Here is a 24,989-nt window from a genome sequence, read left to right on the forward strand (position 1 = left end):
TTTTTTTTTTTTTTTTTCAATTTATTTATGATAGTCACACAGAGAGAGAGAGAGGCAGAGACACAGGCAGAGGGAGAAGCAGGCTCCATGCACCGGGAGCCTGATGTGGGACTCGATCCTGGGTCTCCAGGATCGCACCCTGGGCCAAAGGCAGGCGCTAAACCACTGCGCCACCCAGGGATCCCCTGTTCGGTGGTTTTGAGTGAAAATAATAACTAACATTCATTGAGCATTTTCTTTGTAACAGGCTCTGTTCTAAATTCATTCAGTTTTTATAACAGTTCTCAAAATACATATTGTTGTCCCCACTTTATAAATTAGGAGACTGAGGCACAGAGCAGTTACATTAAGTTCCTAGTAGGAGACAGAGTTAGGATTTAACCTAGACAGACTGGCTTTGAAACCCATCTGCTTAACCAGGCTAAGCAAACTATTTCTGGTGGGCCAAATCTGGCCTGCTGCCTATTTTTGTAAATAAAGTTTTATCAGAGCACAGCCAGTCTTATTCTTTATGTATCACCGTGTCATTCATTTATGTATGGCTCCTTTTTTGGCAGAGTTGAATAGTTGCAACATACCATGTGGTCTGAAAAGTCTAAAATTTGCTATCTTACCCTTTTCACAAAATTTTTCAACTTCTGATAACCATTAGACTGGATGAAAAGCCAAATCCTGGTGAATTTAGTCATAACCTATTTGTAGAGGTTTGGCAATAAAAAAACAAAACCAAAAAAACTATTAAATTGGATCATAGCTTTAAGAAGAAATATGGTAAAATGAAAGTTCTTTCACAAAGGAAAGATTTAAGTATATTAGCATAAGAAAAAATGTCAATTGAGTGGGAAATAATAAATCTATGGAGGGAAGTGGCATAGGGTTTGGAGAATGCAGGAGTGCGGGAAGAATTATTACTGGAAAGAAGCCAGAGACTTTTCTTTGAAACACTGAGCAGAAGCCAAAAAGAGAAAAGGTATTAGGAATATAGAGCTGTTTTGAATTGGAGACAAGGGCAATAATAGTAATTTTCATTCGATGACTGTAACCTCATTTAAGTAAGGATGAAGAAGAAAGATGATTCAAATAATTGTTTTTTTGCTATCCCAATGACTACTTTTTAAATCTCCCAGTCATGTGTAGTGCTACGAAAGAAATATTTATAGATAGAAAGAGAATAATTATAGAATTTGGGGTAGTGTGATAAGGTTTTTTTTTTTCTTTTAAAGTCTAACAGGTTAAGGTTAGAAAATATAAGTAGGCTTTACATTTTTTGCTGGTTGTAAGTTGTTTTAACTAGACATTATAAATTACTATTTAAAGTTTAGTTCCCAGTGAGATTTTTAAAACAGCTTTGTCGAGGTATAATTGGTGTACAATAAAGTACATCTATTTAAATGATACAGTTTCATCAATTTTGACATAAAAACCCTTGTGAACTATCCCAATCCAGACAACCTGTGCTTCTTGGTACTCTCCTTTCTGCACCTGCCTGTGGCCCCCTTTCACCAATTTGGTATGTGGTGTTTCATTTTCATTGTGTTCAAAAACACTTTCTAATTTCCCTTTTTCTTCTTTAACCCATGGGTTATTTAGAAGTGTGTTATTTAGTTTCCTGGTATCTGGGGATTTTCCAGAGATCTTTCCATGATTTCTAATTTCATTGTCTCTAGTCACAAAACATATTTTGCCTGATTTGAGTCCTTTTAAAATCAATTTGACTTGTTTTATAATATGGTCTATCTTGGCAAATATTCAGTGTATACTTGAAAAGACATGAGTCCTGCTATTACTGGATGGAGTGTTCTACAAATGTCCATCTGGTAGAGGAGGCTGATAGTATTGTTGAAGTCTTCCATAATCTTACTGATTTCCTATCTACAAGTTCTGTCAATTATTGAGAGAGGGTTATTGAAACTCTCATTGTGGTTCTATTAGGTTTTGCTTCATGCCTTTTGAAGTTGTTTATTAGGTGCATAAACGTATAGAATTGTTAGGTCCTCTTAATAAATTGACTCCATTATTATAAAATGATTTTTATCTGTAGTAGTTTCTTTTGCTGGAAACTCTACTCTGTGTGATGTTAGACAGTAAGCTGGGGTTGTTGTAGAACTTACCATGTTCATTTCTTACCTGTCAAGATTCTTGTCTTTTCTTGCCTTATAGCCAATGTCTTGAAAATTTTTGTTAGATGTATTTGTATGAGTTTCTTTTGGTTGTCTCAGGCAGAAGTGTAAACCTATTTTTCCATCTTGGCCAGAGCAGAAGTCCAAAAATAGTTTTAAAATTATTTATGACGATTCTTAAAAGTTTTTCTTTTTGTTTATATCAGGGATACTTAGAAGAATTTGATGAAAGATGTGGCCCTTAGCCCCTCATATCTACAAAGACTTACCCATATAAAAGCTGGATTGTAATTTCATGAGGGTTAGAGGCTTGAGGTTTCATTCCTCCTTGCTTAGGAATTCTTGCTATCCAGCAAGCATTTTCAACCCTAGATATACACTAAAATCACCTGGGAGAGCTTTTAAACAAATACCTGTGCTCTCTGGACCTGTGAAATCTTCAATTTTTGGTGGTAGGATCCAGATTTTTGTTTTTAAAACTCCCTAGGTAATTCTGCTGTGCACCCAAACTTCAGAACAGCTTGTTTTAAAGCAAAGAATGGCTTGCTCTTCACTTGGTCTCTCTACCTTAGATTCCTAGGGAGGATGGGATACAAGGAGCCATTTGTTCCTAAAACTAACTTTGTGGGTAGAAAGGGTTACTTGAAAAAAGTGGCCAATTCCACCTTCACATTTTGTCTTGGTAAATTGTATCTGGGCTTTTCACAAAGGCACATAGAGAAGAAGTCACAATAAAAAAACTTTTTCAGTTATGCTACACAATTTGCTTTAGCAAAATGCAAAATGTTAGAATATCTCTACGGCAAACAAGAGACCACAATATAAATCAATTAACATGGACCTCAGAGCCCAAAAGCCTGTAAGAAATAAGGCTATAAATAAATAGGAATTTAAATGTTCTAAGGCGTTGGGTGTTTATGTGATATGCTTTGTATATAGGATTTTGCTATGTCAAATGTATGTATGACTTCAGTTATTGGTAATGCATAGTGAAAAGTATAGCTCATTTGACTAAAGTGAGCCACAGTGCATTCAACTATTTTAGCAAATGCTATAAAGCAATAAGCAAGAAAAAATTGCACAGAGTGCTCTTAATGAGAGGTCTGATGTAACATGGACTCTGTGACTCTGAGACGGATTGATTTCACATTGCGTCACTTTTTAGATGTGTCAAATTATGTAATGCATGGAGTAGTAAGTTTGGAATGCCAGCCACTTTATGCAAGCTGATTCTTTTGTATGATTTCTTTAATAAAGAACTTGAACATCTTTTTCATTTTGCGTATTAGGCTTTTCAATTGCTTAATCTTCTAATGCTTCTATAAGTAAGGGTGAATTTTTAAGAGATTAAATGACTTCGTATAAACCTAGTTTAAAATATTTTCTTCTCATTTATTGTAACCAACCTTTCCCTGTAGCTGTGAACTTCACAGAAGTTAATGAAGAAAACAAAAACGATCTCTTCAGAGAAGTGTTTTCTTCCATTGAGACCTTGGCCTTTACCTTTGGAAATATGTAAGTAGAGGACTGTCATTTAAAGAAATTTGGGCCTGGGTATCTCAGACCATGTCACATAATTCAGTAGATATATGGAAAGTAAAGTACTAATCAATATAAAATATCATAACACTGGAAAAAATACATTCATTATTGTTAGTAAAGTTAGTAGTATTTGTATAGCTGTTCCAAAGCAACATCCATTTGCAGGTGACTATGTGGTTTATGTGAACAGATTCCTAGGAATTTATTTCTAAGGTTCTTCTTTTTAAAAATTTATTCTAGATGACATATTGAATGTCAAGCCTGTGACAGAGCAATGTAATGACTTGTCTTTTTATTTCTTATTTCTTTTTTTTTAAACTTCCCTGGATAGCCTGACAAACTTCCTTATGGGAGATGTAGGCAATGATTCATTATTGCGATTGCCTGTTTCTCGGGAAAGTAAGGTAGGCCAAGTTTGTGTGAAAGTAAATACTTTAATATTTTTAACATTTCAATAATTTCCTGATCTTAATCTCAGTATTAGTCTTTGATAGATTTTGAGTTGAGTGAGAAAAATAGATCAGTTCATTTTAAGTATAATTTATGGTCAATTTCTGGAGCTAAAATTTAATTATACTAAGTGGAGCATTCATTTTAAAACAATATAGCTGATAGTTTTATGGTGTCTTATGTAATGAATCTATATGTCATATGGTCCAAAATTTTAGTAAGTAATTCTTAACAATTTCTCTCTCCTGATATTGTCACAGTTCTTAAAAACTGGTAGAAACTTAGAAAAATAACTCAAGAAGTAAAGAAGGAAGGTGTTAATCTTTTCACACATCCTATAGTTTGTTACCATGAAACACATATTAATAGACTGTGGGTCTTAATTCTCCCTAAGAGCAGTGTGTCAGAGGATTGCAGTTCCAATTCCCAATTTATTATTTTTTTAAAGATTTTATTTATTTATTAAAGGGAGCACCAGCTGCAGGCAGAGAGGGGCAGAGGCAGGAGAAGCAGACTCCCCACTGAGCAGGGAGCCTAACCAAACAGATCTCCATCCCAGGACCCTGGGATTATGACCTGAGCCGATGGCAGTTGCTTAACCGATTGAGCCACACAGATACCGCCCCCCTACCCAATTCCCAATTTAAAGAAAAATTGCTATGAAATAATAGAACATGAAGAATATTTGTAGAATATTGTTTTAGAGATTTATAGTAGTAATATTTTTAGACTAAAAATTTTTCACCAAATGCAAGGTATTTTTAAAAATTGCAATGGGGACCTATGTCAGTTATTTATTTTTAAGGATATTCAGATCCAGAGGGACTTCAGCAAATACTTGGAAATATGCCAAGTGTTTGTGTTATTTCAAAATAATATAAAAACTGCAGGTCTTTCTTAAAGTGATACAAAATATGAATGACTATTTGAGGCCTTTGTTTTATGTACTATAATATTAAAACAATTGACTATTTCTAAAGTCATCCATCAATGAATCAAGGATAGTATATAAACCATATCAGAATAATGAAGAATTTTAAGATCCTTAAATATTTTGCTATCATTTATATTTATTCAATTTTATCTTTTCAAACATATTACTAATTCAGAAGCTATAACATTATGTCTGTGTGACAAGGCTCTGAAGAATTAAAATTTTAGGTGTGAATCATATTTCCTGTTCCTGTTGGCTCTATTATGTACACGTATTACACTAGGTCTTTTTTTGTCTTTTTTTTTTTTTAAAGATTTTATTTATTTGAGAGAGAGACCATGACAAGAGAGAGGACAAGCAGTGGGAAGAAGGAGAAGCAGGCTCCCTGCTGCACAGGGATCCTGACTTGGGGCTTGATCTCAGGACTCTGGGATCATGACCTGAGCCCAAGGCAGACACTTAATTGATTAGCCACCCAGGTGTCCCTTCTCTAATTCTTAATAGGAAAATACTTTTTCCTTTTTCTCTTTTGCACCTTATTTTCCTTTTTGCAGTTTTTAATTAACCGTAGAGATTGAGCTTTAAAAGTCCATGATGATATAATACTACAAATAAAATCACTTGGATGAAGAATTTTGAAAAATACTTTAAATAATAGTTGCCATTTGTTTAATAGTGTTTGTTATATACCATGCCCTGCACTAAGTCTATATCATTTCCTTAAAATAGCCTTGTCAAAGTGTTCTTATCCCCATTTTACAGAAGGGCAAACCAAAGTTAAGTAAGTGTAAATATATAGCCTAGTGTCATACAGCTGCTGAGTGATAGAGCTGGACTTCAAACCCAGGTCTCTTTGATCCTTTTGCATTGAATCCCTGCATAGTCTGTATTGCCCAACCAAATAGATCAAATTTGTTTAAGATCTCATAATTTTGGTAGATATGTTTTCCTGCACTATCCAGTAAGGTAGCCATTTGCCACATGTAGCTCTTTAAATTTAAATTAATTAAAATAAATAAAATTGAAAATATACTTCTCATTTACATGAGCCACTTTTCATATGCTCATATGGCCACATGTAACCTTACTGGACAGTGATACAGAACATTTCCATCATCATAGAGAGTTCTGCACTAAGTTGTCCACTAGACCTTCAGAGAAATGCTTGTCATATGATAAAATGATGAAAGATGGCTTGGAGAAATAGATCCTTGTCTTCAGTTTAAGTGATAACCTATTTAGATTGATTCTATAACTTCCTGACTAATATTTTTGAAATCTGCAGAATTTAAAGTTTTGAATGGATTTATTAATGTTAACTAATGCTGTTAGTAAACAATGAGGTTATTTATTCTTGGATCTTGAGAACTGTAGTTGTAAAAAGATATGTAATTTTTATAAGATGTAGCATCTAAACAGATTTCTTAGGCCTTTTGAGTTCTAAATACTTGAAATTCTTTAACAGGAATTATGTCACAGTAACAAATTAGAGTGAAAATTTTCTGAAGTAAAGCTCTGTTATCTTCTGCTCTAATCTAAAATTTGTTTTCTTCCATGTTGTAAGTCTTTCGAAAATGTTTCTGTGGAATCAGTGGACTCATCCAATGAAAAAGGTAATGTTGAGGTACTTTCAATCTTACTCAAATTTTTTTAGTTTTCTTTCTTTCTTTCTTTCTTTCTTTCTTTCTTTCTTTCTTTCTTTCTTTCTTTCTTCTTTCTTTCTTTCTCTCCTTCCTTCCTTCCTTCCTTCCTTCCTTCCTTCCTTCCTTCCTTCCTTCCTTCCTTCCTTCCTTTCTTTCTACCACTGTCCAATCCCCTGCAGTTACTTTCAATACATGTTTTGGATTATTTAATCTCTTCTTGCTCAGTAACCTAAAGTATTCATTTTTAACACAAAATGCATAAAATTTTACATGAAAACTTAAGGAAGAAAACCTGCTAAAGTAGATAGATAATATAGAGACTGATCAACAGTTATATAGAATTTGTAACTTGATGAATAATAGAAGTACATATTAAGGTAAAAAATATAATTTGAAACCATTTTAAGTTTAAACTGTGACCTTTAATTCTAAATTTGTCACTTGTATTTTTTTAAAACAGTTTTCACTGAAGAACATCTTAGGATTTAAATGCTTCTTTGTTCAGAGTTACGTGCTGATATTTAATATATACTTGATATTTTTATTTTCAGGAAATTTTTCTCCTATAGAACTAGACAGTGTGCTGTTGAAGAACACTGATTCTGTAGAATTGGCTTTGTCTTATGCTAAAACATGGTCAAAATATACCAAGAACATAGTTTCATGGGTTGAAAAGAAGCTTAACTTGGGTGAGTTGCCCTTTGGCGCCTCTGATTAACTTTGGAGTGTAAGAACTAAATTGTTTGCAATTAATTTTCTGCAGACGATGACTAATATGATTCCAGATTAGTAGCTGCTTCATTAGTAGTGAATAAAATCATTGTCCATATTCTCTTCTTGAAATAGGAAAGACTCATCTTGCAGTACATGTATTTATTGAACATTACTGTGGGCCAACCACTTGATCTGGGGACATAAAGACAAGTAGTACACTGTCTTTGTCTTTAAGGAAGTCATACTCCAGTGAGCGAAAAGAAATGCGATCAGATAATATAGTTAAAAGAAATACAAGCAACAATAGGTATATGAGCACAGGCATGGAAACATCTTAATAGCTAGTGTTTTCCAGTGTTTTACAGTTGACAGAATACTTTCACATCTTATACTTTATTTAATCCTTACCAAAACCCTGGTAGAAGGCAAGAAAAGAATTATTCCCATTTTACAGCTCAGGCAAACAAGACAGGTGGTTTGCTTAAGGTCAGATGGCAGTTTTGCCTAGGATTATATAGCACTAATTGGAACGGTATAGGATTTACCCAAAGCCTATGCTCTTTCTACCATATTTGCCTTTAATAGGGAAAGCCCATCAGAATCCCTGAATAGCCCTAGGTCCCATCTCCAAGAGAAGTGAGACCAAGCAAGTGTATTTTGAAAGTTTCCTAGTTGGTTTTGATGAGCACTTCTGGTTAAGAATCACGGTATCATATGATGCAGACTAGTATACGTGCTCACTCTTTAATTTGGGAATTACAAATAAGTTTAGGTTATAGAGAAGTAAAAGAAGTAAATTTATCTTCTGATGCTTTCTTTGATCTTTTCAGAATTGGAGTCCACTAGAAACATTGTCAAATTGGCAGAGGCAACTAGAAGTAACATTGGAATGCAGGTAAGTGTTCAGTGACCTCCTAGGGTATTGAACCAAGAGGTTACCTGGATGAACTCCTGATAGTGCCTTGCAAAGTCAGAAATTTGTATAATTAGGGCAGCCCCAGTGGTGCAGTGGTTTAGCGCCGCCTGCAGCCTGGGGTGTGATCCTGGAGACCAGGGATCCTGTCCCACATCGGGCTCCCTGCATGGAGTCTGCTTCTTCCTCTGTCTGTGGCTTTGCCTCTGTCTCTCTCTTTGTGTTTCTATGAATAAATAAAAAAAAATCTTTAAAAAAAAAAGAAATTTGTATAATTAATATAGGAAGGAAGTGAAATGCGAAACTGTTGGCTCAGCAAAGTAAAAGCCTTTTAAACTCACATGTAGACCCATTATGAAAAAAAAAAAAAACTAGGAAATTCACAGTTTGATACAAATGTTGATTGTTTTGTTAGCCACTAGTTTTGCTACCTAGTTTTATAATTAATATTCTTCAGGTTTTTCTTATATAGTCATATTTATGACTAGTCATTTTTCTGCAGAAAAGATCTAAACTTAAAATTTCTCCTTCTGAAGAATAGTTGGGGGTTATCTAGAACTCTTAGTGCTATTTCTATTGGAAGGTTTACCTTTCAATTTTAAATTCTAGGAGTTTATGCCATTGCAGTCTCTATTTACCAATGCTCTTCTTAATGATATAAAGAACAGTCACCTTTTACAACAAACAATTGCAGCTCTCCAAGCCAACAAATTTGTGCAGGTAAAAATTTATATGTATAATACACTTTTTTTTAACATAGCGTACCTTTATAAAACAGCTTTTTTTTATTCCTTTCTTTCTTGTTTTAAAATGCCTTTGACAGCCTCTACTTGGAAGGAAAAATGAAATGGAAAAGCAAAGGAAAGAGATAAAAGAACTTTGGAAACAGGAACAAAATAAAATGGTTAGTATTACAATGGAGTTTCTTCTATCTACTCAAGAACATCTGCAGTATATAAGCATCTACCCTGGAAGATGCATACCTTACTCTCTAATTTTTCTAAAATTCTGTCTTAACTGTCTTATTGAATATGCTAAAGATACTTGCACAGTAGGGTTTGTTTCTTATTCTGTATTTTTGTCTTGTATAGCTTGAAACAGAGACTGCTCTCAAAAAGGCAAAATTGTTATGCATGCAACGTCAAGATGAGTATGAAAAAGCAAAATCTTCCATGTTTCGTGCAGAAGAGGAGCATCTGTGCTCAAGTGGTGGATTAGTAAAAAATCTCAACAAGCAGCTAGAGAAAAAGAGAAGGTTGGAAGAGGAGGCTCTTCAAAAAGTAATCATCTTTGTTGTTATTTGCAAGTTGAATTAGCAATAATCTGCTAAGGCTTCAGTTCTCAAATGTTAGCATGGGTCAGGATTGCCTGGAAGACTTCTTAAAACAGGAAGAGTGTCTGATTCAGTGGCTCTAGGATTGGCCCCCAAAACTTGCATTTCTAACAGGTTTCCAGGTAATGCTGCTGCTGTAGGTGGTGGGGAGCCACACTTTGAGAACCAGAATGATTTTTGCTTATCTTTTAAATCTTTGGGTTTGTCTCTGAAAAAGTATCTTAGAGAAGGCAGTAGTTCAGTATTTTTTACTTCATTGTTCAGTGAGTACACCTTTTAAGCAACTGTGTGTGTATGTGTACTGATTCTGGTACCTGATAGCAAAGCTAGGCTGGAGCTTTATGTTGCTTATGAAACATAATTTGATAAACTTTGTAAGATTATATAGAAAATGGTAAACATAAATCAAAAAGCCTCTTAAATAGAAGTAGACACTTATTTTGGAGACAGTATCCTAATTATAAGTCCTCCTTGACTATCCATTAAAGTCAAGTGCCCTTGGTTCCTGACCAGAACAGGTTGTTATCTTTAGAAATATCCTATTTAAAAGAGACTTATGTCAGAATTTTTATGCAAAAAGGCTCTTCAGTTATTTATATTGAGTTTTATTATAATAAGTATTGTTTTAAAATATAAATTCTAGTGATCAGTATTATTTTTTTCCTGGGGTATCCTTAAAGGTAGAAGAAGCAAATGAACTCTACAAAGTTTGTGTGACAAATGTTGAAGAGAGACGCAATGATCTAGAAAATACCAAAAGAGAAATTTTAACACAACTCCAGAAACTCGTTTTTCAGTGTGATCTTACCCTTAAAGCTGTAAGTATTTTTTTCAGTATTTTGATGGCCAGAGGCAAAAAAGTGTCTAAATGTCTGCAGAAGGGAGAGGGATGTTTGATGAATCATGATTCTTAAAGGATTTAATTTCTGGATTAATGAAATATTTAGAGATTGAAAATTAACTTTCAGCTTTTAATAGTGGTAAATGGTTTGAGTTAACATTTTTAATCTGGTTCACCACCCCGTGGATTGGTGATTTGTCCAATTAAAATTGAAGCACGAGAGTTTGAAACTAACTGCCTCTAAGCCACTGTATTTCTTGGCTTGGTTGACAGAATGAATTTGACATTGAAATTTCTATCAGCACTATGACATCTGTTCTTCAAATTTTGAGTAAGCTAAATATTAAAATTGAACCCAGTGATTTATTTGGAAAAAAAAAGCATCCTGGCCTCAAGTATTTTCATATACCTCTTTAAAATGACTTTTATGAAAAGCTTATATATAAAATGCCTTTATTTGGTGTACATTTCACAAGTTTTAACACATATATAAGTATGTTACCGCCACCATCGCAGTGGGGATTCAGAAGAATGCTGGCACTCCAGAAAATTTTGCTTATGCTGCCCCTTTGTAGTCAGACTCTCTGTCCACCCTTGTCCCCTGGCAAGTATTGATATGTTATCCAACTTTACAGCTTGGTCTTTCCCAGAGTGTCATATAAGTGGGATCCTATAGTATATAACTGGATTCTTCTACTCAGCCTAATGTCTTTGATATTTATCAATGTTATGCCTGTATCAGTAGTTCTTTGCTTTTTATTGCTGAATAGTATTCCATCATGTGGAGGTACCACAGTGTTTATCCATTCATCAGTTGGATATTTCTATTGTTTCCAGTTTAGGGTGATTGTGAATATAGAGCTGCTATGAATATTTGTCTGTAGGTTTTTGTGTGAACATGTTTTCATATTTCTAGGGTAAGCACTTAGGAGTGAGATTACTGGATATTATGGTAATGTCTATTTAACTTTATGAGAAATTGCTGAATTGTTTTCCAGAATAGCCTTAACATTTTCATTCTAACCAGTAGTGTATGAGAGTTCCAATTGTTCTGCATCTTTGACAATACTTGTCAGTTGTAGTTTTTATATTTTAACTGTTCTACTCTGTATGTAGTGGTAGTTGTTTTGGGTTTTTGGAATAACTAATGATATTGAGCATATTTTCAAGAATTTATTTGCAGTCTCTATTTTGCCAATTTTTAAAAATTGAGTTGTTTGTTTTCTTATTATTGAGCTTGCATATTTTGTCTTCCAGTCTGGAACTTACCTTTATTCTTTTCGCAGTTTGCTTCAGGGAACAAGAAGTTATAATTTTAATAGAGTTTCACCAGTTTCTTCCTTATGTGCCATGCTTTTCACATTATATCTAAGAAAGTTTCGGGGTCACAGAGACTTCTCTCCTATTTCTACTAAAAATTTTGTAGTTTGACATATATATGATCTATTTTGGCTTAATTTTTATATAAAGTGTGAGGTATAGATTGAGGTTCATTTTTTTGCATGTAGATATAGTATTAAAATTATGCCCATGGGATTTTAATTTATGGAAGTGACTGAATGCTGACATGGAGAGGTCAATGTTATTGAAAGATGAATTTCTTCCTTACATTTCCCAAGAGAGAGGGACATGCTATGCCACAAAGGACCACAGAAATACAAGGTTTGGTGAAGCAGAGGCAGGAGTGAGGGGAAAGCTGAGTTCAGAGCCTTTATTGGGGCTTCCGAAGGAAAGGCGAGTTATGTCAGGATAAATGGTATAGGATTGGCTAGTTTGAATAATTCCTGTAGGCTTTGGGGTATAGGGATGGTTTCTAGTTGCTTGGTACCTGGCCCTGGGATGATTCAGAGCAGGAGAGAATTAATGAGAGAATTAATTATTGAGGTTGTTTGGGTTGCATAAGAAAGACATTCCCCCAACCCCCAACCCCCCTCTCCCCTGGGCTAAGAATTGGTTAGCCATGGGAGGAGCAGACTCTCCCCAGCCAGCAAGCTTTTTAAGATGTCAAAACATTATAAAATACGGAAAATAAAACACATTATTAACCTAAGTGTCCACTTGTTCCAGTACCATTTGTTGAAAACATTGTGCCATCTTCATTTATTTGTCTTTGCATCATTGTTAAAAATCAATTGACCATATTTTTATAGGTCAATTTCTAGATTCTCTATTTTGTTCCATGGATATATGTGCCTGTCATTGGCCCAAACTCTACTATGTTCATTACTATTGTTTTATAGCAAGTCTTAAAATCAGGTAGTGTGAATCTTCTACTTTATTCTTTTTCAGAATTGTTTTGAGTATTTAAGATCCTTCGCCCATAAAAACATTGGAATCAGCTTGTCTGTATCTACAAACAAATCCTGCTAACATTTTATTTGGAATTGGGTTAAATGCAAGCTCAGATGGGAAGAATTGACTACATATGTAGCATCTTAACCATATAGAAAGAGTTGTTCAATCCATGAAGATAGTCTCTCCATTTATTTAGTACATGATATTTTTTTAATCAGCATTTTGTAGTTTTTAACATAAAAGTCTTTCACTTGTTTTATTAGATTTAAACCTATAAATTTATGTATTTGGATGGCTATTGTAAATGTAACTGATAATAAATCAATAGATAAATAGATACCACATATAATTTATGTGTAAATATCTAGGCACACACATTTCTTTAATTTCAAATTTCAGTTATTCATTGTTAATATTTAGAAATGCAAGTAATTTTTGTATGTTGATCTTGTATCTTGCAAACTTGCTAAAGCTAAATAGTTATAGAATTTTTTTATAGAATCATTGGGGTTTTCTACATAGAAAATCATGTTATCTACAAATAGGGACGGTTTTATTTCTTCTTTTCCAATCTGTATTCCATTTATTTCTTTTTCTTTCTGCATTGGCTAGGGCTTCCAGTTGATCATTGAATAGGATTGGGTGAAAGAAGATATCCTCATCCTATTCTGGACTTTAAGGGCAAAGCACTTAGTCTTTCTACATTAAGTATGATGATAACTATAGGTTTTTTGATGATGATGACCTTTATCGGATAAGGACTTTCCCCTTTTTCTAGTTTGCTGAGAGTTTTATGATGAAGATGTTGGATTTTTTTTTTTACTGCCGAAAATTTTAGGGTTGTTTGCTATTGCACATAACCCAGCAAAACTGTCTGCTATAGTATATATTGAATATATATGTGTATATATTCTATATTCCTTTATATGTACCTTTACATACTATATACTATATCATGTACACCTAAATATGATAGAGGAACATTTTAGGACAAATAATATATAAGTACAATTTATAGGACTTAAGATGTAATTTTTGTTAATTAAATTGTTATAAGCATTTATAATTGTGTCTTTGCTTTAAAAAAGATGTTAGATTTTATCAAATGATTTTTTTGCATCATTTGATTGCTGCAATAATATAGTTTTTCTTTTATAGTCTTTAGTAGTCTATTACATTGATATTTGAGTGCTGATCTAGTCTTACATTCCTGGATAGGCTGCTTTGGTTGGGATGCATTGTTCCTTTTATATATTGCTGGATTCAATTTGCTAATATTTTGTTGGGTATTTTTTTCTTCTCTTTTAATGAAAGACATTGGTGTGTTATATTTTTTTTTCTTATGCTGTCTTTATCTAGTTTAGTATCTGTAATTCTGGCCTTTTAAAATGAGTAGAGAAGTGTTCCTTCCAATCAGTTTTCTGGAAGAGATTGTGTAAAATTGGTATTATTTCTTCATTTTGGTGGCATTCCCTGGTGAAAGTATCTGGATTTGGAATTTTCATTTTTGGAAAATTTTTACTGTGTATTTAATTTCCTTTGATAATAGGCCTATTTAAGTTAATTATTTCTTTTTGGGTGAATTTTGGTAGTTAGTGGCTTTCATGAAATCAGTCCCTTTCATCTCAGTTGCCTTTTTATGTGCACAGCGTTGTTCATAGTACTTCTTTATTCTTTCAGTGTTTCAGTAGCCTGAGTGATATCCTCTCTTTGATTCCTGTTCCTGGTAATTTTTACCTTCTCTCTTTCTCTGGTCTGGCTAGGGGGTTTATCAATTTTTTTCACCTTTTCAAAACACTAGCTTTTAATTTCATTGGTATCTCTATTTTTTAAAAAATTTTATTTATTTATGCTTCCTTTGGGTTTATTTTGCTTTTCTTTTTAGTTGCTTAGATTGTTCATTGAGACCTCCCTGCTTTTTACATATAAATACTTAATTATTTAGTTTTCTCTCTAAGCACTGCTTATCTACATCCCACAAATGTTGAATTTTGGTTTTTTTTTTTTTGTGTGTGTGTGTGCAATACAAAATATTTCCTAATTTTCCTTGGAACTTCATCTTTGATCTATGGATAATGTAGAAGCTGATTGTCTACTATCAAAGTATTTGAGGATTTTCTGGATATATTCCTTATACTGATTTCTAGTTTAACTCTGTTATGATGTGAGAAATATTTTGTATAATTTCAATTTTCTCAAACTTGTTATGGTTTATTTTAAGGTCCATGCATATATTTCTAAAAATGTGTATTCTGCTATTGTTGGCTCGAGTATTTTGCAAATGTCGATTGGTTATTGTTGGTTTACGGTCCTGTTTATTTCTTTGATATCCTTGATGATTTACTTTTTACCTCTATCGATTACAGAGAAAGGAGGGTTTTTTAAAGTTTTTATTTAAATTCCAGTTAGTTAACATACAGTGTAGTAGTAGTTTCAGGTGTACAATATAGTGATTCAACACTTCCATACATCACCCAGTGCTCATTCCAAGTGCATTCCTTAATCCCATTCACCGATTTAACCCACCCCCCTACCTACCTCCACTCGGGTAACCATCAGTTTATTCAGAGAAAGGAATTTTGAAGTCTTTAACATATGGTATATTTTGAGGTCTCTCAGTTTTTGCTTTATAAATTTTGAAACTCAGCTGCTTATGCATTAATGATTATTACATATTCTTAGTGAATTAATCCTTTTATCTATGAAAGTGTCTCTTTTTATCCTTGTAATTATTACTACTTTTTAGTCTTTATTTAATACTGATATAGTTATATAGTTATTTCAGGTTTTTTTTAATTATTTTTACCATGGTATAATCTTTTTCCATTCTTTGAGCTTTATCACTGTATTTAAAGTGAATTTCTTATATAGCATGTAGTTCAGCCTTGATTTTTTAAAAAAAGTCTGTTATGATAATCTCTATCTTTTAAGTGAAATATTTAGACAGTTTATATTTCATGCAAATATATGTCAGATTTAGGCCTTCTTTTCTTTTTTTCTGTTTGTGCCTTATGTTTTCCTTCATTTGTTTCCCTTTTGGTCTCCTATATTGGATTAGTTGGTAATTTTTTAGAATTACAACTAATTTATATTACAGATTTAATAAAATCTATTTTTATTTATGTATTAGAGTTATATTTTAATTTATCTAAAATGCTTATTTGCATTTTATTATCTACATTTTAATTTATTGGATTCTTGACTATATCTCTTTACAGTTGTGTGTTTTATTTTATTTTTGATGGTTGCACTACGGCTATATTTATAAGAACTTTTTACTGTTCTACGTAGAACTAGTGTATTTAACCACCTCAAATGGAATGTAGAAACCACATAGTCCCACCATATAAGTTCCTTTTACTTGCTTTGGGTTGTAGTTGATATGTGTGTGTTACATCTATATACTTTGAAAACCTCACCAGACATTATTAAAATTATTGCTTTCCAAAGTCATGTATTTTAGAGAAGGGAAGTCATCTTTTTTATTTACCCAAATATTTACCATTTCTTTTTCTTTTTTTTTTTTTTTTTTATATTTACCATTTCTGTTAGTACTTTTTCATTCCATGAGGTTCTTTCCCTTTGGTATCATTTCTCTCTATTCTAAAGACCTTCCTTTAGCATTTCTGTTATAGTGGGTCTTCTGGTAATGAATTCTGTCTTTCATCTGGGAATGTCTTTATTTCATCTTCATTCCTGAAGGACATTTTCACTGGATATGGAATTTAGTTCTTTCCTTTCAACACTTTAAAAATGTCGTTCCACTGCTTCTGGTCTCTGTGTTTCTAATAAGCAGTCCATAGTCACTTGAATTATTTCTTCCTCTATGTGAAATGTGTTGGGAGCTTTTTGTTTTGTTTTTTGCTTGCAAGGTTTTTTTCTTTCTCATTGATTTTCAACATTTTGGCTACAGTTTATTTGGGTGTGAATTTTGTTGAATGTATTTTGTTTGGGGTTTCCTAAGCTTCTTGAAACTGCAGGTTTGACACATAATATTTGGGAAGTTATCAGCTATTGTTTCTTCAAAAATTTTTTTAAAGATTCTATTTATTTATTCATGAGAGACACCGAGAGAGAGGCAGAGACATAGGCCGAGGGAGAAGCAGATTCCATACAGGGAGTGTGATGTGGGACTCAATCCCAGGACTCTGGGATCACATCCTGAACCAAAGGCAGACGCTCAACCACTGAGCCACCCAGGCATCCCCTTCGAATTTTTTTTTTTTTTTTTTTATAGAACCCTCTCCTGTTCCTCTAAGACTCCAGTGACTCAAATTTTAGACCTTTGTTATTATCCTACAGATCTGGGAGTAGTCTTTCTTTTCCCCTAATCTCTTCTCTTAATTGTTGTTCTATTGATCTGTCTTCAAGTTCACTGACTTTCTCTTTTGTTAACCTCTATTTTCCTATACAGTCAAAAAAGTAAAAATTTTTATTTCGGATATTGTATTTTTCAAAGTAGTAAATTTTTCTTTTGTTTCTTTTTAATATCTTCCATTTCTCTGTTGAGACTCAGTCTTCCCATGTTTTAAGATTATTTGCCCTTATGTATTTAAACCAGCTTAATAGCTACTTTACAGTCTATCTGATAATCCAAATAGGTAAGTCATTTTAAGATTAGTGTCTGTTTATTGTCTTTTCTCTTGCAAGTTGATGAAATTTCTTGGTTCTTATGTAACAAGTAATTTTGGGTGATATTCTGGACTTTTCAGGATTACCTTATGTAACTCAGGATCTTCTTTCTAACCGATATTGAATGCTGATTTTTAAAATTTTTAGCAGGCATTTATTTGTTCTAGTTAGTATCACTCTATAGCTCACATCTTCTAGCTCTGAAACTTAATCAAACTACTCTGCTGCTATCGAGGGCCAAGTAGAGAACAGATAAAAACAACAAAAACAACAGGGATTTCCGACCCTTCTCTCCTCAAATCACAGTTTATCTGTCATAGGGAAAAATTCCCCTCAAAGTCTTAGGTGTCTATTCACCTGCTACTGCCATCAGTGCCACAGTTGCCATGTCTTAGTTCATTGGGGTACGAGAGAAAACAAACATACAAAAGAACCAGAGGGTTTCCCCCCGACTCTTTCAGTCAAATGTCTTTGAATAGGAGTTCAGTGTTGGCTGGGAAACAGAGTAGTAAAAGAAATAACAGGAAGCATACTACTGGATTGCCATACCTTGATTTGTTGTTTCTTTCCACAATCGGCCTGCTACTGTTTACCTTTCAGAGTTCTCAGAAAATTGAGAATTCAGTGGGAAACTGAGAGGAGTGAGCCTATTCCATTGGAATCAGAAACTCTCTCCATAAAACGTTCCTAAATATTTAAAATGGAATCTCATTCATTTACCAAATTCTGATTAATATGTGATTAATTTGTAGAGTCCATTTTAGTAGAAGGACTTAAATTAATAATTTATAATTGGGGAATTATAAAACCCCAAGATTCAGAATTACATTATGAGTCACTTAGGCCAACTTTTATATCTGACAAGTCCTTTTCATCTCAGACAATAGCTAATGATAGCTAATATTGAGTACGTACCTGCTGGTGTGTTAAGTTCTTTGCCTACATTAACTCATCTAATTCTCACACAGTCCCATTAGATAAATATAACTTTTTAGCTCCATCTTACTGTTAAAGAAACCAAAGTTTAGAAAACCTTTCTTCTCAAAATGTGGTCCTTGGGTCAGTCACATTCTCATTACATTGGGAGCCTCTGAGGAATGCAGAATCACGGTTTTCAACTCAGACTTTTGGAATCGGAATCTGCATTTTGAACAAAAATCTCCCACAAGATTCATTTGCACATTAACTTTTTTTGAAGCATTTGCTTAGAGGAGTTACAAATAACTTGATCAGTGTCATCTAGCATGGTAAAGCTAGGATTGAACTCAGTTGAATGACTTTAGAACCTGTGCTCTTAAATACTATGCTGTCTTGCTGAATGATTATTTAGCCGAGGTATGACAACTCCAAAATTAATATAATTTTTATATTGAGCTAAGAAAAATTTGTTTTCTTATGGACCTTTCAAGTTATACCTTACTCATATAATCCCCCTTATACAAAATAACACTTTAAATACTTAAAGATTATTGTTATCTTCCTTTCCTGGATTTTTTTTCCAGACTAGACATTTCTAAATTTGATTCTTTTTTAAAATAATGTGGTTTTAAGCTCTTACAAGGTATAATCTTGTTTGTTTACATACCTCTTAAAAAATGATGCTGTTTGGTGATCCAATAATTATGATTTCCTTTAGTATGATGTGATATAAATAAGAATTACTTAATTTTGTATACAATATATAAGTATTTATTAATGCCCACTTTGTAAATAAATGTAAGACAGATACCTGCTCTCAAGGAGTTTAACATATATTTAAGAAGAGAATTAGCACATCTGAAAAATTGGAGAGCAATACTTACCAGTGTATGAAGTAGATTTTGAGGTTAAAGTCCCTCAAACTTGGACAAACCCCTAAACTTAGGAAAATCTCTCCAGCATGTAATGTATAGAGACAATTAATAGAAGTGTTCTGTGTATATATTTGTGAATAAACTTATTAGCTAAAAAAAAAAAAAAAAAAAAACAAACTTATTAGCTAGAGTTCTTTTGAACCAATTAATTTTAATTTAGCATTTATTCACATGCAAATCCAAGCAGATACCAAATCCAGTGCTCAGTTATTGAATATGGGTAGTATTTTCTAGGCAAAAACCATGACTTTCTCAGATAAATGCTGTTTGGTGATCCAGTAATTATGATTTCCTTTAGTATGATGTGATATAAATAAGAATTATTTAATTTTGTATATAATATATAAGTATTTATTAATGCCCACTTTGTAAATAAAAGAAATGTAAGACAGATATCTGCTCTCAAGGAGTTTTTTTTTTTTTAAGATTTTATTTATTTATTTGAGAGAGACGGTAACCACGAGCAATGGGGAGGGGCAGAGAGAGAGGGAGAAGTAGACTTCCCACTGAGAAGAGAACGTAATGTAGGGCTTGATGCAGGGCTTGATTCAGGACCCTGGGATCATGACCTGAGCCAAAGGCAAATGCTTAACTCACTGAGCCACCCAGGTGCCCCTCTTTATGTTTTCATCTCCTTCAAAGCAAAACTTGGGGGTTTTGGAACTTATTTTTAAACACCATCTCAAATTCTTTTTTAAAAAATTTTATTTTCACTCTAGGACATATCACATATGTGATTGCAGAGAAAACAAAATTATTTGAGATAGATTCTAGACACTCAGGGTTGCTCATTATCTTAGGAAAGATATACAAATCACATTTATGTCCTAGCAAAATTGTAAGTTATATCATGGACATCAAAGATTACTTCTGAATATCTAAAACTGTCTTGAATTATGAAGCATTAAAGAGTATGGGATAAAGATCATAATTACATTACCAAGAGGAAGAAGAAATGACCAGACCAGTCACTAAAGACCTAACCAAATCAATGGGGCTTTGAAGAATAGGGAGAATGAGAGCAAGAGTTTTGTTTTGTTTTAAAATATATTCAAGAAAAATTTATCTTTAAAAAAATACAGGATAGAGGGGCACCTGGGTGGCTTAATCAGTTAAGCATCTGCCTTGGCTCAGGACATGGTCCGAGGGTCCTGGGATCCAGCCCCACATTAGATTCCCTGCTCAGTGGGGAGTCTGTTTCTCCCTCTCCCCTTGCCTGCCACTCCCCCTGCTTGTGCTCTCTCTTCTCTGTCAAATAAGTAAAGTCTTAAAAAAAAAAAAAAGGATAGAGAATTACACTGAACAAAATTTATTTTACATTATTGCTAATTTATATGAAAGGAACTTTTCCCGTTATTTGAAATTAAGGAAAATTCTATTGAACAGCTGTCATAAATATTTGCACGAATCCATGTGCCCGTGGAGTAACTAAAAATTTGCTGTACATGCTGAAAGCCGGGCATAGAGTTGGAAGTCCTGTGTGCTTGCATGAGCAGTCATAGAAAACGAACAGAATTACAGTATGACCTTGGCTAATCACATTTCTGTTACTGTTCATTTGGTCATTTACCCTTTACAAGGCACCTAGGTCACTGTGCTAAATAGAGGACCTTAAAGAAAAGTCTGTTTCTAATTCTGGGAGCAGATTCGAGCACAAAAAAATCTAGAAGTGTGATGATTTTTGAGATACCTGTGAGCCACCCCAGTTAAGATGCTCAGCAAGTCCTGCATAATCTACCCCCCATGGGGGGCTCACTCATTAGCATTTCTGTTAGATAAGTGAGAAGGCTGAGTAATTTAGGGAAAACAGATTTTAAGATTGGACTATCCATATATATTATTGCTAAAGTCTTTATTATTAATAAATACAGAAACATTCAGCAGATGAATTGATTATGCTAGTATATTCATTTGGCTTTTTAAATTATTGGTGTTTTTAAGTAGATTCATAGAGCTTTATTAAAAGGTATAAAAATGTACAGTTACCTTTTAGGATAATGAGAGTAAGTTCAGCTTACCATTAGTTGGTGAATTTTCTCATCATAACCAGTTGCAGGATTTAAACTTTACCATCCACAGTTTGAACTTCCTTTGTTCCTTGAGAGAGTTAGACCACAAGCTATTCTACTATGTGCACTTTTCAATACTATTTATGCTGAGTTTTAGTTATCCTTGGGGAATGCCTGTCTACTTGGAAAGGATTTAGAGGCTAATCAGAAGTTCAGCATTATCATCTGGTGTTCCAAGAGAGATCAAGAGGAAACATGGCAGTTTTGAAATAATATTAAGCCAATTGAAATTTGGCATTTAATCACATTCCTCACCTCACAAGCCAGAGTGACATTTGAAAAAACAAATCAGATTATGTGATAGCTCTTAACACCATTTAAAACCCTCTACTGGCTTCCCATTGTACTTAAATCCAGACTTCTTACAGACTCCTCACGGTAGTTTAGTTGACTGTTTCTTTCTGGCATCCTCTCAAACTGAAGTTTCACCTCTTCAGATGTGCTTCAGCTGTATTGACCTTTCAAGCGTCTCTTGAGCATGGCAAGCTTTCTCCCTCACTTTTGCTCTGAGGTCTCTGCACTGCCTCTCCCTTTTGCCTGGATTGCACTTCTCTCTGAAACTTCGCATTGGCTCTTTTCTTCTGTCAGGGCTGAGTTCAGATGGTGTCACCTTAAGGAGGCTTCACTGACCTACCATATCAAAAGTGCAAATGTATACCGGGTCACAGTCCAGAACTTGACATAAATAAATACTATAGTATTCACAGAAGTTTTCAATACCAGAAATTATCTTATTTACAAAATTTATTTTCCCTCTCTCTGACACCACCTTCAGCAGAACATAAACTCTGTGAGGACCTAGGATACCCAAAGCCTAGGTCTTTAGGAACACTAAATTAGTTCATTAATATGTGGCTCTCAGATTGGGTTTGGCATGTTGTAGGCACTTGTCAGCTGCTATTGTTACTGTTACTACCAGTAGTAGGAATAATAGTATATCTAGGCATTTGTAGAAACTCAGTGGGATAATGTATTTTGGATAGATTCAAGATAATGCCTAATTATCAAAGTTGAGTACTATAGGATACATTATAATTATAAAGCATTTTTACTTCTATAGGATTGAAAAAAATAAAAGTCAAAATAATTGTGCTCTATTTGAAACTTTTTCCTTTATGTTTTTCACTTAGGAGTTTAGACCATTGTGGTCAGACCATCAGAGTACAGAGGTGGGCATCCTCAAAAACACATCTGTCTCCTAAAATGATGAACCAGTAGGGACATGGGGATGTATTTTTGAACTTTTCAGTTTAAAGCCAGTTTGGCTGGCAATGATTACTCCTAGATATCGGATTATAACCGTTTTGGGGTTTTTTTGCTTCCTGCTTCACACCTTGCACAGAGTCAGGCAATGTAGTATGCTCTCAATGACATTCAGTGTTACATGCTTCACAGTATGGCCTTTTCCCTGGTGCTAGTACTTGAAATAAATGTATATTTATATAGCATTCCATATAGCATAAGTTATTTTACGTTTTGTTTCTGTGATCATAGGTAACGGTTAACCTCTTCCAGATGCAACACCTACAGGCAGCCTCCCTTGCAGACAATTTACAATCTCTCTGTGATAGCGCTAAACTGTATGACCCAGGCCAAGAGTACAGTGAGTTTGTCAAGGCCACAAATTCAACAGAAGAAGAAAAAGTTGACGGGTAAGAATTAATGAAATTATTTCAAAAGATAAAACCTTTATTGCTAAGTTCCTATCTGGGATTAGGTGGTATCTTTTCTAACATTGGCAGAATTTACTTTAAAACTTTCTAAATTTTTTTTATATTCAGATGTAACTCACTTAAGAGTAAAGCTTTTCATTTCGACACAGAGCTCAGTTCTTTGAGATTTAAAAATCCTTTGAGAATGGCAAATCACGGTCATATCTGTTTTGAGTGACCACAGATTTAACCTGCATTTACCATAGTGGTTATACTGGAAAAATTTAATCATGACATGACTTATTGGCCATGGTTTTGCTACTCTTTTCCATGTTTCGGCTATAATAAGTTCAAATGATTAATAAATTTGTTCGCATCTCCTTTAAGAACTTGAACAATATAATAAGGTTTATTCTTAATATTTAATTACTCTGCTCATTAAAGTAACAGATTTTTCTGTAAAATCGAGTAAATAGGCTGGTTATCAGTCATTCTTCTAAATGATGAGTTTTATTTGGGTTTTTCTTAGGAATGTAAATAAACAATTAACAAATAGTCCCCACACTTCTGGATACAGACCTACCGACTCGTTAGAGGACGTAGTGCGCCTTCCTGACAGTTCTAGTAAGATTGAAGAGGACAGATGCTCCAATAGTGCTGATGTAACAGGTAGATTTTCACCCTAAAGAGAGCACTAATTCATGAAAGATCAAATTGTTTAAATGTGATTAATAAATGAGTTGCTGCTCTGGAATTTAAAAATCAGGCCTTGAAGTCTAACCTCATGAGGCCTTATTCACAGTTGTAACCACTATGCCTATCTTAAAATCGATTGTTAATCACTGTTCAAGAAATTTGACTTGTCTCATTCCATGTAATGTTCAGTACTTCGCCTCATGAAATCCGTCTGTAGCCAAGTTTGACTTTAAATATTCTTTTCTTAAAGGTCCTTCTTTTATAAGGTCATGGACATTTGGGATGTTTAGTGACTCTGAGAGCACTGGAGGAAGCAGTGAATCTAGATCTCTGGATTCTGAATCTATAAGTCCAGGTACATAAGCATTTAAGTCTAGCAGAGAACATTCAATGAAATATTCCTTTTTGGGGATATATTTTAACTACCTTATTATTTTTTTTTTTAGTGAACTGTCTCCTAGAGAGGAGTATGTACATATACACATGCAGTTTAAAGAAAAATAATAAGATAAACCCTCAAATATTTACCACCCAGCCTATAAGAAATAAATATTATCAGTATATTCAAAGACCCTGTGACCCCCTTGAAAGCCTTGCCCTGCTGCCCACCAGAACAAAGCCATCATCCTGAATTTTGTTAGTCATTCTCTAGCTATTTGAAATGTTTTACTACCTGTATCTACTTGAGCTTTGCCCTCTTTGGAATGTTATGCAGATGGAATCATACTATTAACTTTTTTTTTTTTAGATCCATAGTGATGTGAACAACTGTCTTTGTATGTCTGTATTTTATACTATATTCTATATAGTATTCCATTCTGTAAACATAAGTATATCTTTGAGATTGTTTCATTGTTAATTGCTGTGGTGAACAAAACAGTTAATACCAACTTTGTGCCTGTGATTACTTAGTTTTCAAAATTTACCTTAAAAGGTATTTTTATAAAGAGAGTCCCATGCTCCTTAGAGAGGCAGGATAGATGTGTTCAACTTTCCCTTAGTGGCTTCAAAAAGGATAACTTGCTGTAGGTAATACAGCTAGCAGGAAGAGAAGGTAGCATTTGAACCCAACATTATTACTTAAAACCCATGAGATTCTTCCTTAGAGATTCCTTCCCCCTCATTCTTCTACCAAAGACTGTTTCAGTCTTGTTCTTCCTGGCCCTTTTTCTAGGATCCTTGGCACTGTGGATACACGTTATAAGATTAAACCTACCTCAAAAGTCCAAGGCATTTTTTAGTAGTGTTCTACATATTACAGAAATTTTATTTGTATAAATAAGTTTTTTGAGATTTAAAGTT

At 33.8% G+C, this 24,989-nt stretch overlaps 1 protein-coding gene across 2 annotated transcripts in view; it reads left to right on the forward strand.

Moving 5' to 3' along the window:
• Nucleotides 1–24,989, forward strand: part of ARHGAP29 (Rho GTPase activating protein 29) — a 66,038-nt gene that overhangs the window by 26,080 nt on the left and 14,969 nt on the right. For both annotated transcript variants that reach the window (XM_038541297.1, XM_038541298.1), the window contains 12 exons: nucleotides 3,539–3,635; nucleotides 3,994–4,066; nucleotides 6,611–6,659; nucleotides 7,241–7,378; nucleotides 8,234–8,298; nucleotides 8,926–9,036; nucleotides 9,140–9,220; nucleotides 9,408–9,596; nucleotides 10,330–10,467; nucleotides 22,834–22,991; nucleotides 23,521–23,660; nucleotides 23,938–24,042. In XM_038541297.1, the coding sequence (XP_038397225.1) occupies nucleotides 3,539–3,635; nucleotides 3,994–4,066; nucleotides 6,611–6,659; nucleotides 7,241–7,378; nucleotides 8,234–8,298; nucleotides 8,926–9,036; nucleotides 9,140–9,220; nucleotides 9,408–9,596; nucleotides 10,330–10,467; nucleotides 22,834–22,991; nucleotides 23,521–23,660; nucleotides 23,938–24,042 (1,344 nt within the window). The remainder of the gene's footprint in view (nucleotides 1–3,538; nucleotides 3,636–3,993; nucleotides 4,067–6,610; nucleotides 6,660–7,240; nucleotides 7,379–8,233; nucleotides 8,299–8,925; nucleotides 9,037–9,139; nucleotides 9,221–9,407; nucleotides 9,597–10,329; nucleotides 10,468–22,833; nucleotides 22,992–23,520; nucleotides 23,661–23,937; nucleotides 24,043–24,989) is intronic.

The sequence above is a fragment of the Canis lupus genome, chromosome 6 (genome assembly GCF_011100685.1).
Source record: "Canis lupus familiaris isolate Mischka breed German Shepherd chromosome 6, alternate assembly UU_Cfam_GSD_1.0, whole genome shotgun sequence".
In the NCBI taxonomy this organism is placed as follows: Eukaryota; Metazoa; Chordata; class Mammalia; order Carnivora; family Canidae; genus Canis; species Canis lupus.